At 44.7% G+C, this 18,368-nt stretch overlaps 1 protein-coding gene across 1 annotated transcript in view; it reads right to left on the bottom strand.

Moving 5' to 3' along the window:
- LOC144762933 (xanthine dehydrogenase/oxidase-like) overlaps positions 1-18,368 on the bottom strand; it is a 1,098,251-nt gene that overhangs the window by 547,775 nt on the left and 532,108 nt on the right. Inside the window, exons 24-25 of the mRNA XM_078648234.1 lie at positions 10,975-11,166; positions 8,623-8,768 (exon numbers count right to left, since the gene is read on the bottom strand). Of these exons, the coding sequence (XP_078504360.1) occupies positions 8,623-8,768; positions 10,975-11,166 (338 nt within the window). The remainder of the gene's footprint in view (positions 1-8,622; positions 8,769-10,974; positions 11,167-18,368) is intronic.

Below are 18,368 nucleotides of genomic sequence, written 5' to 3'. Positions count from 1 at the left end.
GGCGGTGGTTCCTTATGACGGTACAATGTCAATGGATTCGGGAGTCACCCACGTCAAGGATCGGCTCGTTGTTGATGAAGCACTGGCGTCGCTGAAGTTAGGGCTGCGGTGCGAGTCTGGACGGTGCGTCTTGGATGTCACAAACGGTGCCCTCAGCTCCAATGCAGGCAGCGGCCTTGATGACAACTTCGAAGTCGATGCAGCACGGTGTCACCAGGCGTCGGGCCTACGGTGCAAGTCAAGGCGGTGCGTTGTGCACTTCACAAGCTGTGTCCACGGCGTCGCTTGCCAGCGTCGGTGTTGAAATTTCCTTCTGTAGATCTGAAACAGCAGTCCCAGATGCAGAGAGACAAAAGGGGTGAAGTCTTTGTGTCCCTGAGACTTCAGAGCATGAGACAAACACAGTTTCAAGCCCTCGGAGATCTTCCTCAAGATGACAAAGCAAACAGCAAAGTATTTTTCTCCTTTGCTTGGCAGCAAGCAGCCACTGCAGGCCAACCCCAGAGAGCAAACAGTAGAGGGACAGTATTCCTCCTCAGCTTCTCCACCTCTTCTCCTTGGCAAAGGTTCCTCTTGATTTCCCAGAAGTGATCTAAAACTCCACTTATCCACACAAATCCTTAGCTCTCTGATGGCAGAGAGTGTCTATACCTGGCCAAAACCAGTTCTGTCCTCACTGGTGCAGCTTCCTGAGTGGAGGTGGAGATAGCATTGTTGGAGGCAGACCAGGCCCAATCAGGTGAAAAGGAAATCTCCCCCCCATACTCTAAATGTGACCAAGGTCTATTCAGCTCAGCCCTGGCTCATCAGACTTCTGGAGTCACAGCCCCTCTCCAGCCCCTGTTATCAAAAAACTAGACATGCAATACACAAACATAGCATAGGCATACTGGATGGTTAACCCCTTCGCTGCGGGGTGTTTTCCCCCCGCTGTGCGGGGGCGAAGGGGGCCGTGCACGGTGACGAGCTCGGCTCGCCATGAGGCACAGCGGAGCTGCCCTCATGACGAGCTGAGCTCGTCACAACCACACCCGTTTTTCGAACGTTCAGCACAGCGGGGAAATTATCCCCGTGTGCGAACGTTCCAACGGCTGTGATGAGCTCAGCTCGTCATGAGGGCAGCTCAACCGCCCCTCATGACGAGCTGAGCTCGTCACTAGCACACAAGGGGTTAAGCAAGAAAATACCTACTTTCTAAAAGTAGTATTTTCAAACAAAGAATGTGAAAATCACGCTCACTAAAAGATGCATTTTAACATTTTGAGTTCAGGCATACTAAACATTATATTTCTACCTTGTTTCTTGGGCCAATTATGTTTATAAGATATTATAAACACACTCCCTTTTCTGTTCCATGGGAACAGGTAGCCTTGCAATAGTGAAAAACGAAATTGGCAGTAATTCACTATCAGGACATGCTACACACATCAGAGCATGACCTACCTTTCACATACAATGCACCCTGCCCACAGCGGTACCTTGGGCCTACCCTTAGGGGTGAATAACATGTAGAAAAGGGAAGGTTTCGGGACTGGCAAGTATGTGCACTTGCCAAGTCGACATGATAGTCCCAGACTGCACACAGGCTCTGGAATGGCAGGCCAGAGTTACATTTTACAGGCTGCTTCTGTGGGTGGTACAATCAGTGCTGCAAGCCCACTAGCGATACAAAAGGGGATGATGGACGGAGCGTTTGAACAAATCAAACACTCACCCCCAGTCAACTGATCTGGGTTTAATCCATCACCATTCTTTAGTTCACTCAGCCACCCCAGTTCAGACATGGCTATATGCAAATCAGTCTGACCCTGTGCCTTATGGGAACAGTCCAGCCCGAACTGCCAAGCCATGTCTTCCCTGGACCGGAAACAAGCATCCTGGGACCGGTTTCGGATTCATAATCCTCATCAGCCAGGCTATCTTGAATCCAGTGGCCAAGTGAACAAGGGACTCACGTCTGAGTATACCCTGCCACACTTAGGGCGAACAAAGCGATACAAAAGGGGATGATGGACGGAGCGTTTGAACAAATCAAACACTCACCCCCAGTCAACTGATCTGGGTTTAATCCATCACCATTCTTTAGTTCACTCAGCCACCCCAGTTCAGACATGGCTATATCCAAATCAGTCTGACCCTGTGCCTTATGGGAACAGTCCAGCCCGAACTGCCAAGCCATGTCTTCCCTGGACCGGAAACAAGCATCCTGGGACCGGTTTCGGATTCATAATCCTCATCAGCCAGGCTATCTTGAATCCAGTGGCCAAGTGAACAAGGGACTCACGTCTGAGTATACCCTGCCACACTTAGGGCGAACAAAGCGATACAAAAGGGGATGATGGACGGAGCGTTTGAACAAATCAAACACTCACCCCCAGTCAACTGATCTGGGTCTAATCCATCACCATTCTTTAGTTCACTCAGCCACACCACTGGAATCAAGCTAGCCGGGCTGATGAGAGGTGTTACCTCGAAACCGGGCCGGTCCTCGGATGCTTGTTTCCGTTCTGGGAAGGACATGGCTTTTGTAGTTCGGACTGGACTGTTCCCATGGGGCACAGGGTCAGCGCTGATTTGCATATCGCCATTGTCTAACCCAGGGTGGTGTGGAGTGGAAAAACGATGGATTTGGGCCCAGATCTTTGGACTGGGGTGAATGTGTGACATTGATCCACATTCTGTCCATCACTGTTGTGTTTGCAATTACCGCTCTAAGTGTACTGGGGATGCTCAGACGTGAGTCCCAGGCACTCCACACCACTGGAATCAAGCTAGCCGGGCTGATGAGAGGTGTTACCTCGAAACCGGGCCGGTCCTCAGATGCTTGTTTCCGTTCTGGGAAGGACATGGCTTTTGTAGTTCGGACTGGACTGTTCCCATGGGGCACAGGGTCAGCGCTGATTTGCATATCGCCATTGTCTAACCCAGGGTGGTGTGGAGTGGAAAAACGATGGATTTGGGCCCAGATCTTTGGACTGGGGTGAATGTGTGACATTGATCCACATTCTGTCCATCACTGTTGTGTTTGCAATTACCGCTCTAAGTGTACTGGGGATGCTCAGACGTGAGTCCCAGGCACTCCACACCACTGGAATCAAGCTAGCCGGGCTGATGAGAGGTGTTACCTCGAAACCGGGCCGGTCCTCGGATGCTTGTTTCCGTTCTGGGAAGGACATGGCTTTTGTAGTTCGGACTGGACTGTTCCCATGGGGCACAGGGTCAGCGCTGATTTGCATATCGCCATTGTCTAACCCAGGGTGGTGTGGAGTGGAAAAACGATGGATTTGGGCCCAGATCTTTGGACTGGGGTGAATGTGTGACATTGATCCACATTCTGTCCATCACTGTTGTGTTTGCAATTACCGCTCTAAGTGTACTGGGGATGCTCAGACGTGAGTCCCAGGCACTCCACACCACTGGAATCAAGCTAGCCGGGCTGATGAGAGGTGTTACCTCGAAACCGGGCCGGTCCTCAGATGCTTGTTTCCGTTCTGGGAAGGACATGGCTTTTGTAGTTCGGACTGGACTGTTCCCATGGGGCACAGGGTCAGCGCTGATTTGCATATCGCCATTGTCTAACCCAGGGTGGTGTGGAGTGGAAAAACAATGGATTTGGGCCCAGATCTTTGGACTGGGGTGAATGTGTGACATTGATCCACATTCTGTCCATCACTGTTGTGTTTGCAATTACCGCTCTAAGTGTACTGGGGATGCTCAGACGTGAGTCCCAGGCACTCCACACCACTGGAATCAAGCTAGCCGGGTTGATGAGAGGTGTTACCTCGAAACCGGGCCGGTCCTCGGATGCTTGTTTCCGTTCTGGGAAGGACATGGCTTTTGTAGTTCGGACTGGACTGTTCCCATGGGGCACAGGGTCAGCGCTGATTTGCATATCGCCATTGTCTAACCCAGGGTGGTGTGGAGTGGAAAAACGATGGATTTGGGCCCAGATCTTTGGACTGGGGTGAATGTGTGACATTGATCCACATTCTGTCCATCACTGTTGTGTTTGCAATTACCGCTCTAAGTGTACTGGGGATGCTCAGACGTGAGTCCCAGGCACTCCACACCACTGGAATCAAGCTAGCCGGGCTGATGAGAGGTGTTACCTCGAAACCGGGCCGGTCCTCGGATGCTTGTTTCCATTCTGGGAAGGACATGGCTTTTGTAGTTCGGACTGGACTGTTCCCATGGGGCACAGGGTCAGCGCTGATTTGCATATCGCCATTGTCTAACCCAGGGTGGTGTGGAGTGGAAAAACGATGGATTTGGGCCCAGATCTTTGGACTGGGGTGAATGTGTGACATTGATCCACATTCTGTCCATCACTGTTGTGTTTGCAATTACCGCTCTAAGTGTACTGGGGATGCTCAGACGTGAGTCCCAGGCACTCCACACCACTGGAATCAAGCTAGCCGGGCTGATGAGAGGTGTTACCTCGAAACCGGGCCGGTCCTCGGATGCTTGTTTCCGTTCTGGGAAGGACATGGTTTTTGTATTTCGGACTGGACTGTTCCCATGGGGCACAGGGTCAGCGCTGATTTGCACATCGCCATTGTCTAACCCAGGGTGGTGTGGAGTGGAAAAACGATGGATTTGGGCCCAGATCTTTGGACTGGGGTGAATGTGTGACATTGATCCACATTCTGTCCATCACTGTTGTGTTTGCAATTACCGCTCTAAGTGTACTGGGGATGCTCAGACGTGAGTCCCAGGCACTCCACACCACTGGAATCAAGCTAGCCGGGCTGATGAGAGGTGTTACCTCGAAACTGGGCCGGTCCTCGGATGCTTGTTTCCGTTCTGGGAAGGACATGGCTTTTGTAGTTCGGACTGGACTGTTCCCATGGGGCACAGGGTCAGCGCTGATTTGCATATCGCCATTGCCTAACCCAGGGTGGTGTGGAGTGGAAAAACGATGGATTTGGGCCCAGATCTTTGGACTGGGGTGAATGTGTGACATTGATCCACATTCTGTCCATCACTGTTGTGTTTGCAATTACCGCTCTAAGTGTACTGGGGATGCTCAGACGTGAGTCCCAGGCACTCCACACCACTGGAATCAAGCTAGCCGGGCTGATGAGAGGTGTTACCTCGAAACCGGGCCGGTCCTCAGATGCTTGTTTCCGTTCTGGGAAGGACATGGCTTTTGTAGTTCGGACTGGACTGTTCCCATGGGGCACAGGGTCAGCGCTGATTTGCATATCGCCATTGTCTAACCCAGGGTGGTGTGGAGTAGAAAAACGATGGATTTGGGCCCAGATCTTTGGACTGGGGTGAATGTGTGACATTGATCCACATTCTGTCCATCACTGTTGTGTTTGCAATTACCGCTCTAAGTGTACTGGGGATGCTCAGACGTGAGTCCCAGGCACTCCACACCACTGGAATCAAGCTAGCCGGGCTGATGAGAGGTGTTACCTCGAAACCGGGCCGGTCCTCGGATGCTTGTTTCCGTTCTGGGAAGGACATGGCTTTTGTAGTTCGGACTGGACTGTTCCCATGGGGCACAGGGTCAGCGCTGATTTGCATATCGCCATTGTCTAACCCAGGGTGGTGTGGAGTGGAAAAACGATGGATTTGGGCCCAGATCTTTGGACTGGGGTGAATGTGTGACATTGATCCACATTCTGTCCATCACTGTTGTGTTTGCAATTACCGCTCTAAGTGTACTGGGGATGCTCAGACGTGAGTCCCAGGCACTCCACACCACTGGAATCAAGCTAGCCGGGCTGATGAGAGGTGTTACCTCGAAACCGGGCCGGTCCTGGGATGCTTGTTTCCGTTCTGGGAAGCACATGGCTTTTTTAGTTCGGACTGGACTGTTCCCATGGGGCACAGGGTCAGCGCTGATTTGCATATCGCCATTGTCTAACCCAGGGTGGTGTGGAGTGGAAAAACGATGGATTTGGGCCCAGATCTTTGGACTGGGGTGAATGTGTGACATTGATCCACATTCTGTCCATCACTGTTGTGTTTGCAAGCCGACTAGCAGCATTTGATTTACAGGTCCTGGGCATACACAGTCCACTACACTAGAGTCTGACAAGTAAATCAAATATGCCAATCATGGAGTTAATAATCCATAACAACATTTTAGAAAGGGAGCACTTGCACTTTGGCACTGAACAGCAGTGGCAAAGTGCCCAAAGCATCTAGACCAGCAAAACGGAGTCCAACACACAGCAAACACACAGGAGGCAACAGCAAAAAATGGATGGGAGACCCACGCCAGTGGTGCCAGGTCTAAAAGGTGTCAATGACTCATCACCACTGCCACAAAGATGCTCTGAAGTGATGTCTCCAAGAGCAACGTATGGACTTGTCATGAACCAGGGGAGGTGCACTGAGTGCATCCATATACTGACAGGTGATCCCTCTCCCTGTCACGGTTTCATGCATGCAGCACAGTGGTGGCAGAGTTCCATGGTTGGGGAACTGAGGTTACAAGCTTTTTACCTGTGATACATGAATGGGTGCTTGAAGACCCATTCATTGTAAGTTTTGCTGCTCATGATGAACTCGTAATCCTGAATACCGACACCCAGAGAATTGTACGTGCGCGTATGTGCTTAGAGTGGTAGTCTTTCGCACAAGAGTGATACAGGCCTGATATGAGGAAGGAGAAGACAGTCTTTCTTTAGAAGTATCAGAGCCTTTCCTAATACATTGGGCTGTAAATGACTGATCGTAGCTGCCATTAGGTAGATGGCAGGGAGTACAGGATGAGGCCTGAAGTATGTTATAGGTTAGCTCTAGGAGGCTTCCATCCTTCTTCATCTGTTTGTTCCTCCCCTGGAGTATAGGCGCATTACTTGTATGCTTCCACTGTTCATTTTTATAGGTCTATTTTTTCTTTGTGTTTAAGCACTCTGCGGAAGTGTGTATTTTATATGCCTTAGGTTAATAATAGTATCATCACCTGACTAGAACTAAGACAGGTTACAGTAGAGGAATAGTTTATTGAGATAAAACCAAATTGATTAATAGTTTTTAAATTTAAATGACAAATATAATGCCTTCATTTCTATTTTTTATTCTATTCTGTTTGGTATTGGGTATAATTAGTATCATGTCTCTTGTTATAATGATACTTCAGGCGATGCTACAAATATTTTATAGATCTAAAATACTATCCTGGGATTGTGAAAAAAACCTGTGAGTTTCTGACAGATAAATTGTCCTGATGAAATTAACATGTGTAATTCATATATACGTATGACAAACCATATACTTGTGCGACTTACTTTTCTTGTTGTTAGAACAGCTGTTAATGAATAACTATAGGCTTTGGATAAGAAACCTAGCTGTGTGGTGCTCTCTACCCTAACTAACAAGTTACTTACCTTCAGTAACGCTTTTTCTGGTGAATACAGTATCTGCCTGTGGATTCCTCACCTTATGAAGTTCCCCTGCGCCAGCATTCCACAGAAAGTTTTCCCAGCTCTCGTGATGACGTCAGTTCTACCCATTTTGTCTGTGCCGCCGAGGCAAAACAGGCGGACCGACCATAGAGACAATGCGTACACAGTACACAGAATTCACACAAATACATCCAGTGTAAACTAAAATAAGAAAGCTCACATTTCAAATAAGCCTACATATAGACAAATAGAGGTAATACAGTATGACTACATAAAATCATCAAAATAACCAATACTTCTTTTTAAGGTATAAAAAGGGTGGACAATGGGGAGGCAGGTGGGTCTGTGAGGAATCCACAGGCAGATACTGTATCCACCAGCAAAGCATTACCGAAGGTAATTCACTTGTTCTTCAGATGGATACATCTGCCTGTGGATTTCTCACCTTATGAATAGAATCCCACAGCAGTCCTACCCCCGGAGGAGGGTGTCAACCCTTCTATACCAAAATGTCTTGCAAAACAGAGCACGCAAAATGGCCGTCCCACCTCACCTCGAAATCCAAGCAGTAATGCTTTGCGAAAGTGTAGAGGGAGGCCCAAGTTTCGGCTTTACAGATGTCCAACACAGGAACACACCTGGACAAAGAAGAAGTAGATGAGATTGACCTTGAAGCTGCTGGAGCCAAAAGAGGGTTGCGCCACACATCGAGGACTGGCTCAGTCAGTGCATCATTAAAGAGTAAAAGTGGTTCAACCACCGATGATGGAGAATGAAGCACTTCCGTGAGAAGATTAGGCTTATATTCCACCATAGGAAGCTGCAAATCTCACGTAGTCGGTAGATGCCAGGACGTATTATGGGATGCCGTACTCTGCTATTTTAAAGAACACTACGTGGATTTCAAAGGATATTTGGATCTAGACGCATTATCTGGAGTAACGCGACACAACTTGGAACCCCAATGTGGGTTGGAAATATCACCACATTTAAAATCTCAACACTTTGAAAGATATAGCCTTGATGAAGTCGCGGGATCACGCCCCAATTGCGACGAAACAGTGTTGCCTGTGGTTAAAATCAAAAGAATAAAAGCTTGAAAAGAAAGGACCGAACTGAATTGTCTATATTTTGTTATTTGAAAATTAATGTGTTTTACTTTAATGGGGTAACCATTTCAACACGTAACGTGTGCTTGGGAGTGAAGTAGAATCTTAGTCTTATCTTGGTAAGTTGATGTTAGTTTGTCAATGCTTACCTGTTGAATTCTTCAGTTTGGGTTGCTCGCTGATGATAATTTGAGCTTAGCAGACACTCTTCCCAGCATCTGTGCACAGTCAGCTCCTCTATCTTTTGGTTGAAGTATGTATAATCTCCTTCATTGTACAGATTAAGCCTTTGTACCTGAATATACAATGTAAACACAGCATAACAAAACAGTTCAGTAAAAGTATTTTTGAAGATGTGTCTTCCTTACCGCTCAAACTGAAATATCATTTGTAGAAAATGTATATACATGGAATCTTCTTGCATGCAGTAGCTTTGGGTGCAATGTATGTAATGTACTAGGCTATGTGACATATCATGGCTAAGTGTTGAAGAAGTGAATGCAGACAAAACACGAGGAAGAAGCAATCAGTTTGTTACACGGCTCAATGAGTTACATGCTTACTGCTTACATGTAATGTGACATGCAGGTCATAAATTTGAATTTTGGCAAAGACAACACAACCTTTCAGCCAAATTAGAAGGGCAAACGGAAAGTCATTAAGTTGGGCAGTAGTAACACATGTTCTGTACAACACAAACAGTAGCAATGCTATGAAAAAGCAAGTTATGACTTGAAATTGTCATAAAATTAACAACTTTACATGTTTGGATAATGCATGTACCTATGTTAAATGCTTGCCTATTTTATTCAACTTTTGTGTACATAGTTCCAATTTAGAGAAGTGACTACTTGGCATTCCCAGGAGATTGTTCAAAGTGATGGTCGCAAAATCAAATGCAAAGGAGATTAACACTCTCAGAGTCATAGAGGTCGATTGTCACACCCTCATTCTTACAAAGAGACGTTGGCACTTGCGTTTTAAGAATTGTTTATGTGTTTTAACATTATAGCAATTATTGATCAATGCTGGGTCTATTTAGTGATCATTGTCTACATAACGAAGGCATTTAATGAGTGTCTCACTTCTGGCCCAATGTCAGATTAATTTATCTTTCCTCTCAGTTAGTTGATTTTTACTTCCTCTTCTACTTTTGTCTTGGTAGAGGCTCAGAGGTTGAATGAACTATACTTATACCCATTCATTATCTCGAACCAGGTCTGTAGTGTTTCTTTTTTGTGTGTTTTTAAACACCAGCCTTCTTCTTGTAAATTTTGTAATGCATTTAGCAGTCTTTTCTCACTGCTATATTGCCCTTATTTTCACAGGGAGCAACATAGAAGCCATTGCTGCGCTGAAACGTCCATTCATCGACTGAATCTCTGATTCTAATGTGCTGTATTCTGTTCTGGGTTCTGCCACACAGAATTTCACCATCTGGGTCTTTTTTATTTGTACACTGACTGAAGATCTATTTAATGTATTGACCATGAAATTTTACCACATTAGAAAAGCCTTCTGGTGTTTGAATCTAACTTTGCCCTTTTTGTCGAGTGGCCCAATCATTTCTGATATGTGCTATTCCTCTTGTTACCGGACATGTTGGAATTATGAGTTTGTGTATTTTATTGCACATAAACCTTACTGCATGCAAACACTGCATCCCCCGTTAAATGTTGGCAGGTCTGAATTGCCAGAGTTTAAAGGGAGAGAAGGCCTGGAAAATGCTGCGACATGAAGATTTTGGTGCGAAAACACCAAAGACTGCATGCTCTCTCCATTATAGCTGGAAAATTCATAGTAGGCGCTATCTATCACACCCAATACATAACTAACCCCTCTGCATAATTAATTATCGGGTGTGATAGAAATAACACATAACATATGGCTACTCGTAATGAGGTCCTTCGTGTGAATAATGACTACTTAACAAAACTGGTCTTCCTCCACCAGGAGTGAGATCTCTTACAGAAAGAGATGGCATAGGACAATTGTGCTGGATAACTTTTGCATAGTAGCACTTTACAAGACAGGCCACATTGTGTTAGGCCTTTTCCTCAATCAGGGACAGCTGGAGAATATTATGCAATTTTCTTGGTGGGTCCCATAAGCGTCAAACTGCTTTTGCTACTACTGCTCTGCAAATGGATAAGCAAGACTCTGCAAAATTCCCTCTTCAAGAAGAATGAGGTTGAGAAGCTTACTCTGTGATGAAGCACAGTCTTTGAACTTATGGCCTGCAAAGACCAATGCCCCATAAGATTTTATTTAAGAATTCTACATCATGTTGTTTGGCAGCAGCTTTGCAGAGCAAAGTGGCAACAGATGCATTGGGCATATAGGTATTGTAGGTGATGGGATTATTGGTCCCATGTACTAAATACTTTTTGTGTATATATTTGCTGGTCACTTGTTTTCAACTTTGAGAGTGTGGTTGCATATGTTTAACCTTGTTCAATGAACATCATATGTCTCTTGTGTTGTACTGTGTTGTACTGTACCTGCTCTGCCGGCAACCCACATGTCCGCACGATGTCGTCCATCAGGGTCTCTATGACCATCATCCCCTGGGGAGCACCAAAGCCTCGGAAGGCTGTGTTGGAGGGCAAATGTGTCTTACACAAGTAGCCCACACCTCTGATGATGGGAATGTTGTATGCATTTTCCATGCAGCTCAAAGTTTTGTTCATGATCTGGTGAGTCAAACAAAACAATGAGATGTTTTAGTAGGGGAGACAGACACTGTGAATCTCATGTACAAAGAGGCAGAAATCCCACAACTGAAAATATGTCTAACTTAAGTGAAATGGAAAGTAATAGTGTAACCAATATGCTAGTGCATTTGAAATACCGGCAAAAGACTGTTACCAACTAGAAATGCAATTAACATTAGCAGTTAATGTTACATGTAAAGCTCTCGAAGTGGCGCTTTAACAAAACAATGTAGATAAATAAATTAAATAAATAACATCATCACATTGTAAGTACCAGTGGACAATTTACTGGAAAGAGGCACATTTATCAAGGTACAAAAACACCTAGTACAAGGAAGAATTATCAACAAAATTCTGTAGGTTGAGTCAAGTAGCAGCCATTGTCAACTCCTAATATACATTGGATACAGCTTTAAAATTCATGACTATAGGCCACATGCACCTCATCCTTTTCCATGTAGCACAGAGGTAGGAGTAAATGGGAGAACAGAAAGATTATGGCAAGCATGATGCATGCAATATCATTAGTAGTCTGTGTCCTGGATTGCATTCCTTTGTAAAGGATGGTAAACTAGCCATTCCTACATCTGTAGACAATGGTATAAAGTTAGAGTTCTACAATATAGCAACCTGCACCACTACCACTGGATGTATTAACTAAGGTGCTTGTGCACTGTCCTTTAAGCATGGTAAAAAAGGCTTATACACAATTGGCACATTTAATTTACTTGTAAGCCCTTAGTAAAGTGGTAATACATGTACAAATGGCCTGTAAATTAAATGCTACTAGTGGGTCTGCAGCACTAATTTTGTCACCCACTAAAGCAATGTTTTTAAACACTTCTAAGGCCTGCCACTGCAGCCTGTCGTATAGTATTAAACTGCCAAGTTGACTTGGCAAAATAACTGTTTTGCTTGGCCAAAACCTTCCTTTTTAATATATATGTCACCCCAAGATACGCCCCTGACAGGCAAGAGGGCAGGCTGCAGTGTATTTAAAAAGTTAGACATGTACTTTTAAGGTTTACATGTTCTGGGAGTGAAAAACTCCTTAAGTTTGTTTTTCACTACTGTAAGGCCTCACTCTCCCTTCGATATTATTGGTTTACCTTATTAACTTCAATAAGTGATAACTTTGGATTGGCTGACCTCCTGTTCTGAGCTATGGGGGCACAACAACCTCCATGCAGCTGCCCAGCTGAACTGTAGCGACTGAACCCGCCTGGACATGCCTGAGCTCTGATGGCAATTGCTACAGTGAGTCCCTGATCCTCAAGAGGTCCTTGGCTGGCATCTGAGTGCAGTCCTCTGAAGAAAAGGGAGAAATCCTCATCCATCCGCGATGACAGCTAATGCGAACCTCTGTGAACCCGGCTCTTCGTGATACAGCGACCACTAGTGACCTCCAATAACGTGAGATCTATACTTCACGCTGCAGCATCAACAACCCAGAGTGATCATGAAGATCCAGCAATGGCTGTCAATGATGCCCACAGGATCTTCACGCTAAAGCGTGCAGGATGTCTGGTCTGCTCTTCGCACTACAGCAATTACCATCCACAACAAACTCCCTTTTCCTAGCGGCCTCTTCCACCAAAAACTGGAATTTTTCAGTGGAACTAACCTGGTCCATGTATCCGGCCCGAGCTCTATCATTGTCATCCTGACTTTGTAACTTTCCCCCGGTCTAGCACGACCAGATGACCAAGAGTGTCACTCTGTGCTTTTAGACATTGTACATACCTAAATCTTTGAAACTGCATATTGCCGATTGTACTGATTGGATTTTTGCTATTTTGGTCTCAAATTATTTATTATATTTGTAAGGAAATGCCTATTTTTTTATGGTCACCCCCAAGTTTTTCGACTGATGCTGGGTTTTTTTGGCTCTGAGAGTGCACTGAGGCATGCTAACCAGACCTCAGTGCCCGACCCTAAATGTGTATGTTGAAATGGCTGTACCCAAAGGGAGGTGGCTAATTTACCTGCAAGTTCCTGGTAAATGATACCTGGTTATCCAGGGCAGTAAGCTAGAGGGATACCCCAGGGCTTGCATCTTTGAATGTGCCAACCTGGAGGTCCTGCAGACTGGTAGGGTAGTCCTGCACTGCTTCCCCTGTACATGTGTGTAGGTCATCCCTCTGGCAGCCTACTGAGCCCTAAAGTCAGGGTGCAGATATGACACAGGTAAGACATGCAATTTACATGTCCTGGCAATAAAACATTCAAATCTACTGTTTTACCGTTGAACAAAAAGGTCGCACAATTGGCGAATACAGGGTTACACGCTGACCCCTCAACTGTGCTAACTCCTGAACGGTGCGATTCCAAGGTATCAGACAACTCGTTACATTAAGCCTGACTTGTACCTCAAGTCAAAATGAATGTAACTTGTTGCAGTGTGCAGCTTTAGCAATACTCCTGTGCCTTCCCAGGCACACATGGAGCCTGCTGCAGGGGACAGCTTGCAGTCCTCCTGGACAGACGTGCCAATGACTGTCAGACAGGGAAACAATATAGATATTGCAGGTCAGGGAACTGCCACCTACCTCCTGCAGGAAGCCTCTTAGGTGTTAGCCTCAGATGGCAGGCTTCAAAGGTTAAGCCGCCTTTGAAAAGCAGATGTTGGACACCAGGGGAGGGCTGCCCCATTATTGAGACAAGCAGGCTGGCATGGAGAGCAGAGAGTAGGAAATCAGTTGCCAATCCTGCTTTCCCAGGGGCAGGTAGACCTGAGATAGCGATACCCCAGGGGTGTGCTAGTGAGGTCGCTACACCAGGAGATGGGTCTCGCTATCTTGACAGTGGACAAAATGGTGCATCCTGTGATAGCCAAATGCCACATTCCACTGGAAGTGGCCACCAAGTGGGGGAACCTGGTAGCCTATTGGTACCAACTGCATCCTGCCCTGAGGTCATTTTCCATGAATAAGAGGTGCACCCCTGGCACCCAGACCTCACATCCCAGTCGACTTAGAAGAAAGAACGGAGGAAGACCTGCCCTGCTGCCCCGAGGGACCAGAAAAGAGAAGTGGCACAGACGAGGGATGCACCGGCTGCACCTGGTGTCTACTAAAGAGAGGGACTGGGCCTGCCGAATCCTGCTCAAGGAGAAAATGTCTCCAGAGTCCAGTCAAGCCACAATAACTCTTTGGGTCAGCTGACTGGCCTCATGTTTGAAGCACAGAGACACAACAGCTAAAGAAGCCTGCTGGGGCAAGTTGGTAGTCCAAAGTCTCCAAGCAGCTGTCATCACCAACGTGCAGCAGTAAAGACTAAGAATTGAAGCAAAAAAGGTGCAACTGTGGTTGTTGAATCTGGGAGTGCTGTCAGAGAGATGCTTGCACCCTAAGAAGGTGACTTATTATCTCATGAAGGATTGGCCTGTGATCGCAACAATGGCCAACTGGTAATCTATTGATGACTTTGCTTCAACCAGAACATAGAGGACTTCGTGGGACGTCAACTCTGCAACCAAGACCTCTTCACTATATTTGTGGACCGAGGAATCCCTACAGGAAGACCCCCATTGACCACGTCACATCCACAGCATCCTTAAAACATCTTCAGCATCCTTCATCCCCTGCATCAGCACCACTCCATAGGACTCCATTGCAACGCAGATAAAGTGTCTGGAACTCTTGAAGGACTGCTCTTCTGGTGAAGGTAGCTGTTTGTGAGGACCTTGCCTGTCACCCGGCCTGGCTACCTGTTGGGTTTGGTCACCCCAAGTACTTCTAATCAACCACATTGACACCTAAGTTTTCTTTTAAAAAGTTCCTAAGTGTGCAATTTGTTGACTTTGCCAAGGCTTGTTCATGGTTGAGTGAAATTGCACTGATTTATAATTCTAGTAAAATCTGAGGGGCATATTATGAACAGAATGTGATAATCATCGCAAAGCCCGCTTAGCGCATCTTTTACTATCGCAGGCTTTCGCTGGATTACATCACCATGTTAGCGGCGTATTAGCAACGCTTTGCTCAGAGGCGATGTAAAATCCAGTGATAGCGGTAAAAAACAGCAATAGCGTGAGAAATCCAGCGATATTTTGACTAATGTAAAGCTTGCTAATAGGCAGGTGTGGACAATCCACCTCCCATTGACAAGATGGCTAAGTCAGGTTTTAATCAGGCTTGGAATACCAGCGACAATCGTGGTTAGCGCAACTTTTATTAACTCTTCGCGGGTCCGGGGCCGCATTGGTAATAGAGGGAATTTTTGTTTGCGGCTGTTTCCATGTTCTATGTTCTTTTAGTGAGGAACGCCTACTTTGGATATCATTAGCGATAATCATCGCTGACATGCACAGCGGCAAAAAAAACGGCTGCTATCGCAAGGAAACAAGCGGCAACGCATGTTAGCGAGTCCTTGTTGATAGTGCGATAGGAAAATCGCCGCTTTTCTGGCAAAATGTGCCGGAAAAGCAGCAAAACTTCTCTTGATAATAAGCCCTTATAATTACGGAACCCTCTGGTGGATCTTTTTCATTCTCGTGTCTAAATTTCTATAAAAATACAACCTATTTTTAGTCTTGGATTTCTTTAATGTTATGTTGATTTCTAATTCACTTGCTTTGGTGCTGTTTAAATTCCGAGCACTTACTCCTGTATGTAAGTCTTGCTGCTCAGTGGCACAGCTACCCACTATTGAGCTGAGGGTTTGACAGATGAAACACAAGGGTCATATAGGGGTTGGTAGGTGTATTACATAGAGAGGTTGCACTACCACACCATATAATACACCCATTTCCTCACAATATTTTACTCTAGATTTCAAAATTGGTGTGGCATTTTTATTGTGTTATGTTTTCACTTTATTACTGTTTATGTCCTGACTGCCACGCTACAAGAAGGTTAAGCACAGGTTAATTTACTGAGTTTTGTGGTAAACTAACAAGGTTTGTGGGTGTTGATCGAGAAGGGTTTTCACCCCCCCTTAATCAAATGACAATTTTTCACAACAGTAGCAGAGTTCAGTTGCTATGGTAACTGACATGTTACATGGTAATTACATAGGATCTACGACTAAAACATGTTAAGTCTGTCAAAGTTGTTATATATTGTCGAAAGGTTTTTTCCAGCAGTGTGAAAATTCCTAGTTGTGCCGGCATATGAGTAGTGTGACAAGTGAAGTTGCACAGTGCATTTGTTCTGTTTCAAAATAGTGGTATTGTTATCACTAGTGTTGTGGACATACAGCACAAGTTTAGGGATTTTAGGTGTGCTAGGTAGAATGTATAGTGAGGATTGTCTATGAAATCGTAGCTTTTGAATATAAGGACTAAGAGCCTGTTTTAAAACTCACTGCAAAAAGAGTAGTAGAATTTATTCAAACTTGAGTGAAGGGTAAGGTAACGTTGTTTATTTTGCTGACAAATGTGGATTTCTATGGTTGGTTAAAGTCCTACCAGGATATCATGTATGTATGGTTAGGGAAACGTTCCGTTTGAAAGTGCGCAAATGATTTTGTAATATTGTTCGTGTCAAACTTTGAATTGTTACTTTATGTGCATTCAGAGGGAAACGAGGTTGTTATTACCTGTTAGAAGGGTAGAATAAAAGTTTACTTTATCAATGATTGAATATTCTGTGAGAATAGCATCGTCTAGTCCACGCAAAGGATACTTGAATGACTGTAAGCTATCATTCTATTTTAGTGAAACAGACAAATGATTTGTTTTTCTGTTGTTATTAATTGAAATGTATTGAAAAAGTTTTCTTAAAATGGCGCTGTGAAAAGATTTTGTAAAGGAGGGGTGAGCTCTAGAAGCGAGAGACGAAAAGCTGCAGCGGCTGTGTACATCACAAGGTTCGCGCTGTGATTGGCTAACATACGTCACAGCTAGCGCACTGATTGGTTCACGTGACTAAGACAAGCTGTAAGCTGATTGGCTTATCCAGAAAGCAACAATTCTATTGGTTGAGCAAGGTGGTGACGTAGCTTAACCTAATTGGCTTGTTGGTGAGTTTCGCGCACGGATTGGCTGGTTTTGCGGAACAACCAGGAAACATTTACGATCATTTTAAATTAAGCGAATTTGATTAAAAACATGAGTTATTACTATAAAAAAGAGGAAAAGAAGCTTACATGGCTTCAGAAATTAAAAAATATATTTTCACCTGATAAGAAAATTGAAACGCGAGGTGGAAAATTACTTCATAAGTATAAAACACCTGCAGCCTACATGGAAGGTGAATATGGTTATCATACTTGCCTTTGGTTTGATAATTGGATGGATTATACCAAAAGATGGTGTGTTAGAATGGCCAGAAGATGGTTCATTTAATATGAGGGTTTTGAAAAATTTGAGAGAAAAAATGATGGCTCTTGTACCAAAGCCTAGACCTACTCAATTTGAAGCTTTAGTCGACTGGGAGGATGAGATGTTTGAACTTGCTCGAGAAAATAGTGGTATAATAAGACGTCCAAAGTTAAAAATTAATAGAGAAACCCATGAAGATAGAATGCGTCAATGGAGACAAGCAGATATGTGTGATGGTTTGTACCCAGTAAGAGTAATGGTTACTGAAATACCAGGTCAAAAGAATACCAAAAAGAAAAATAATATTGAAGAAAGTGAATTAGAAGACCCAGTTTTAGAAGAAATGTATCTTACAAATAGGAATCAGACTCACTTTAAACCAGCTTGTGCATGGTCTACTCCGATGGTTTCTACAGAAACCACTCCAAGTGCACCACCATTTAATGAAGAATCACCTAGATTTTACCCGAATAATACGCAAACTCCTGAAAGAGTAGAAACAAGAACTAATTCTAGTACATATGATGAAAATAGAAATTGTACTGGAAATAAGACTTCTAGAGGTCTAATGGGATCTGAAAGAGATGAGGAAACTCTAAGTGCTTCAGAATATTTACGATCAAAAGGGGAATTAATGGGACAGTTAACTAAAGGCATGGAAGCAGTAACAGTTCCAGTAACAATTGGTCCTGTTCAACCTGTACTTGATCAGGGAGAAATTAAACATTCAGGTTTGACTATTCCATTAAATGCAGAAATTCAGAAAGTAGCTGAACATTTTTATTCAGATTTAACAGAAGTTCATCGAGAGAAAACAATGATACCTGATTTAACTTTTAATCCAGGTTCATTATGCAGAACACCAATTGGTGCAGAATCTGATGCTGAAACTCCAGAGAAGAGTGTTGAAAAAACA

This window comes from Lissotriton helveticus, chromosome 6, assembly GCF_964261635.1.
Source record: "Lissotriton helveticus chromosome 6, aLisHel1.1, whole genome shotgun sequence".
Lineage (NCBI taxonomy): Eukaryota > Metazoa > Chordata > Amphibia > Caudata > Salamandridae > Lissotriton > Lissotriton helveticus.
This window is presented reverse-complemented; position numbering and strand designations above follow the sequence as displayed.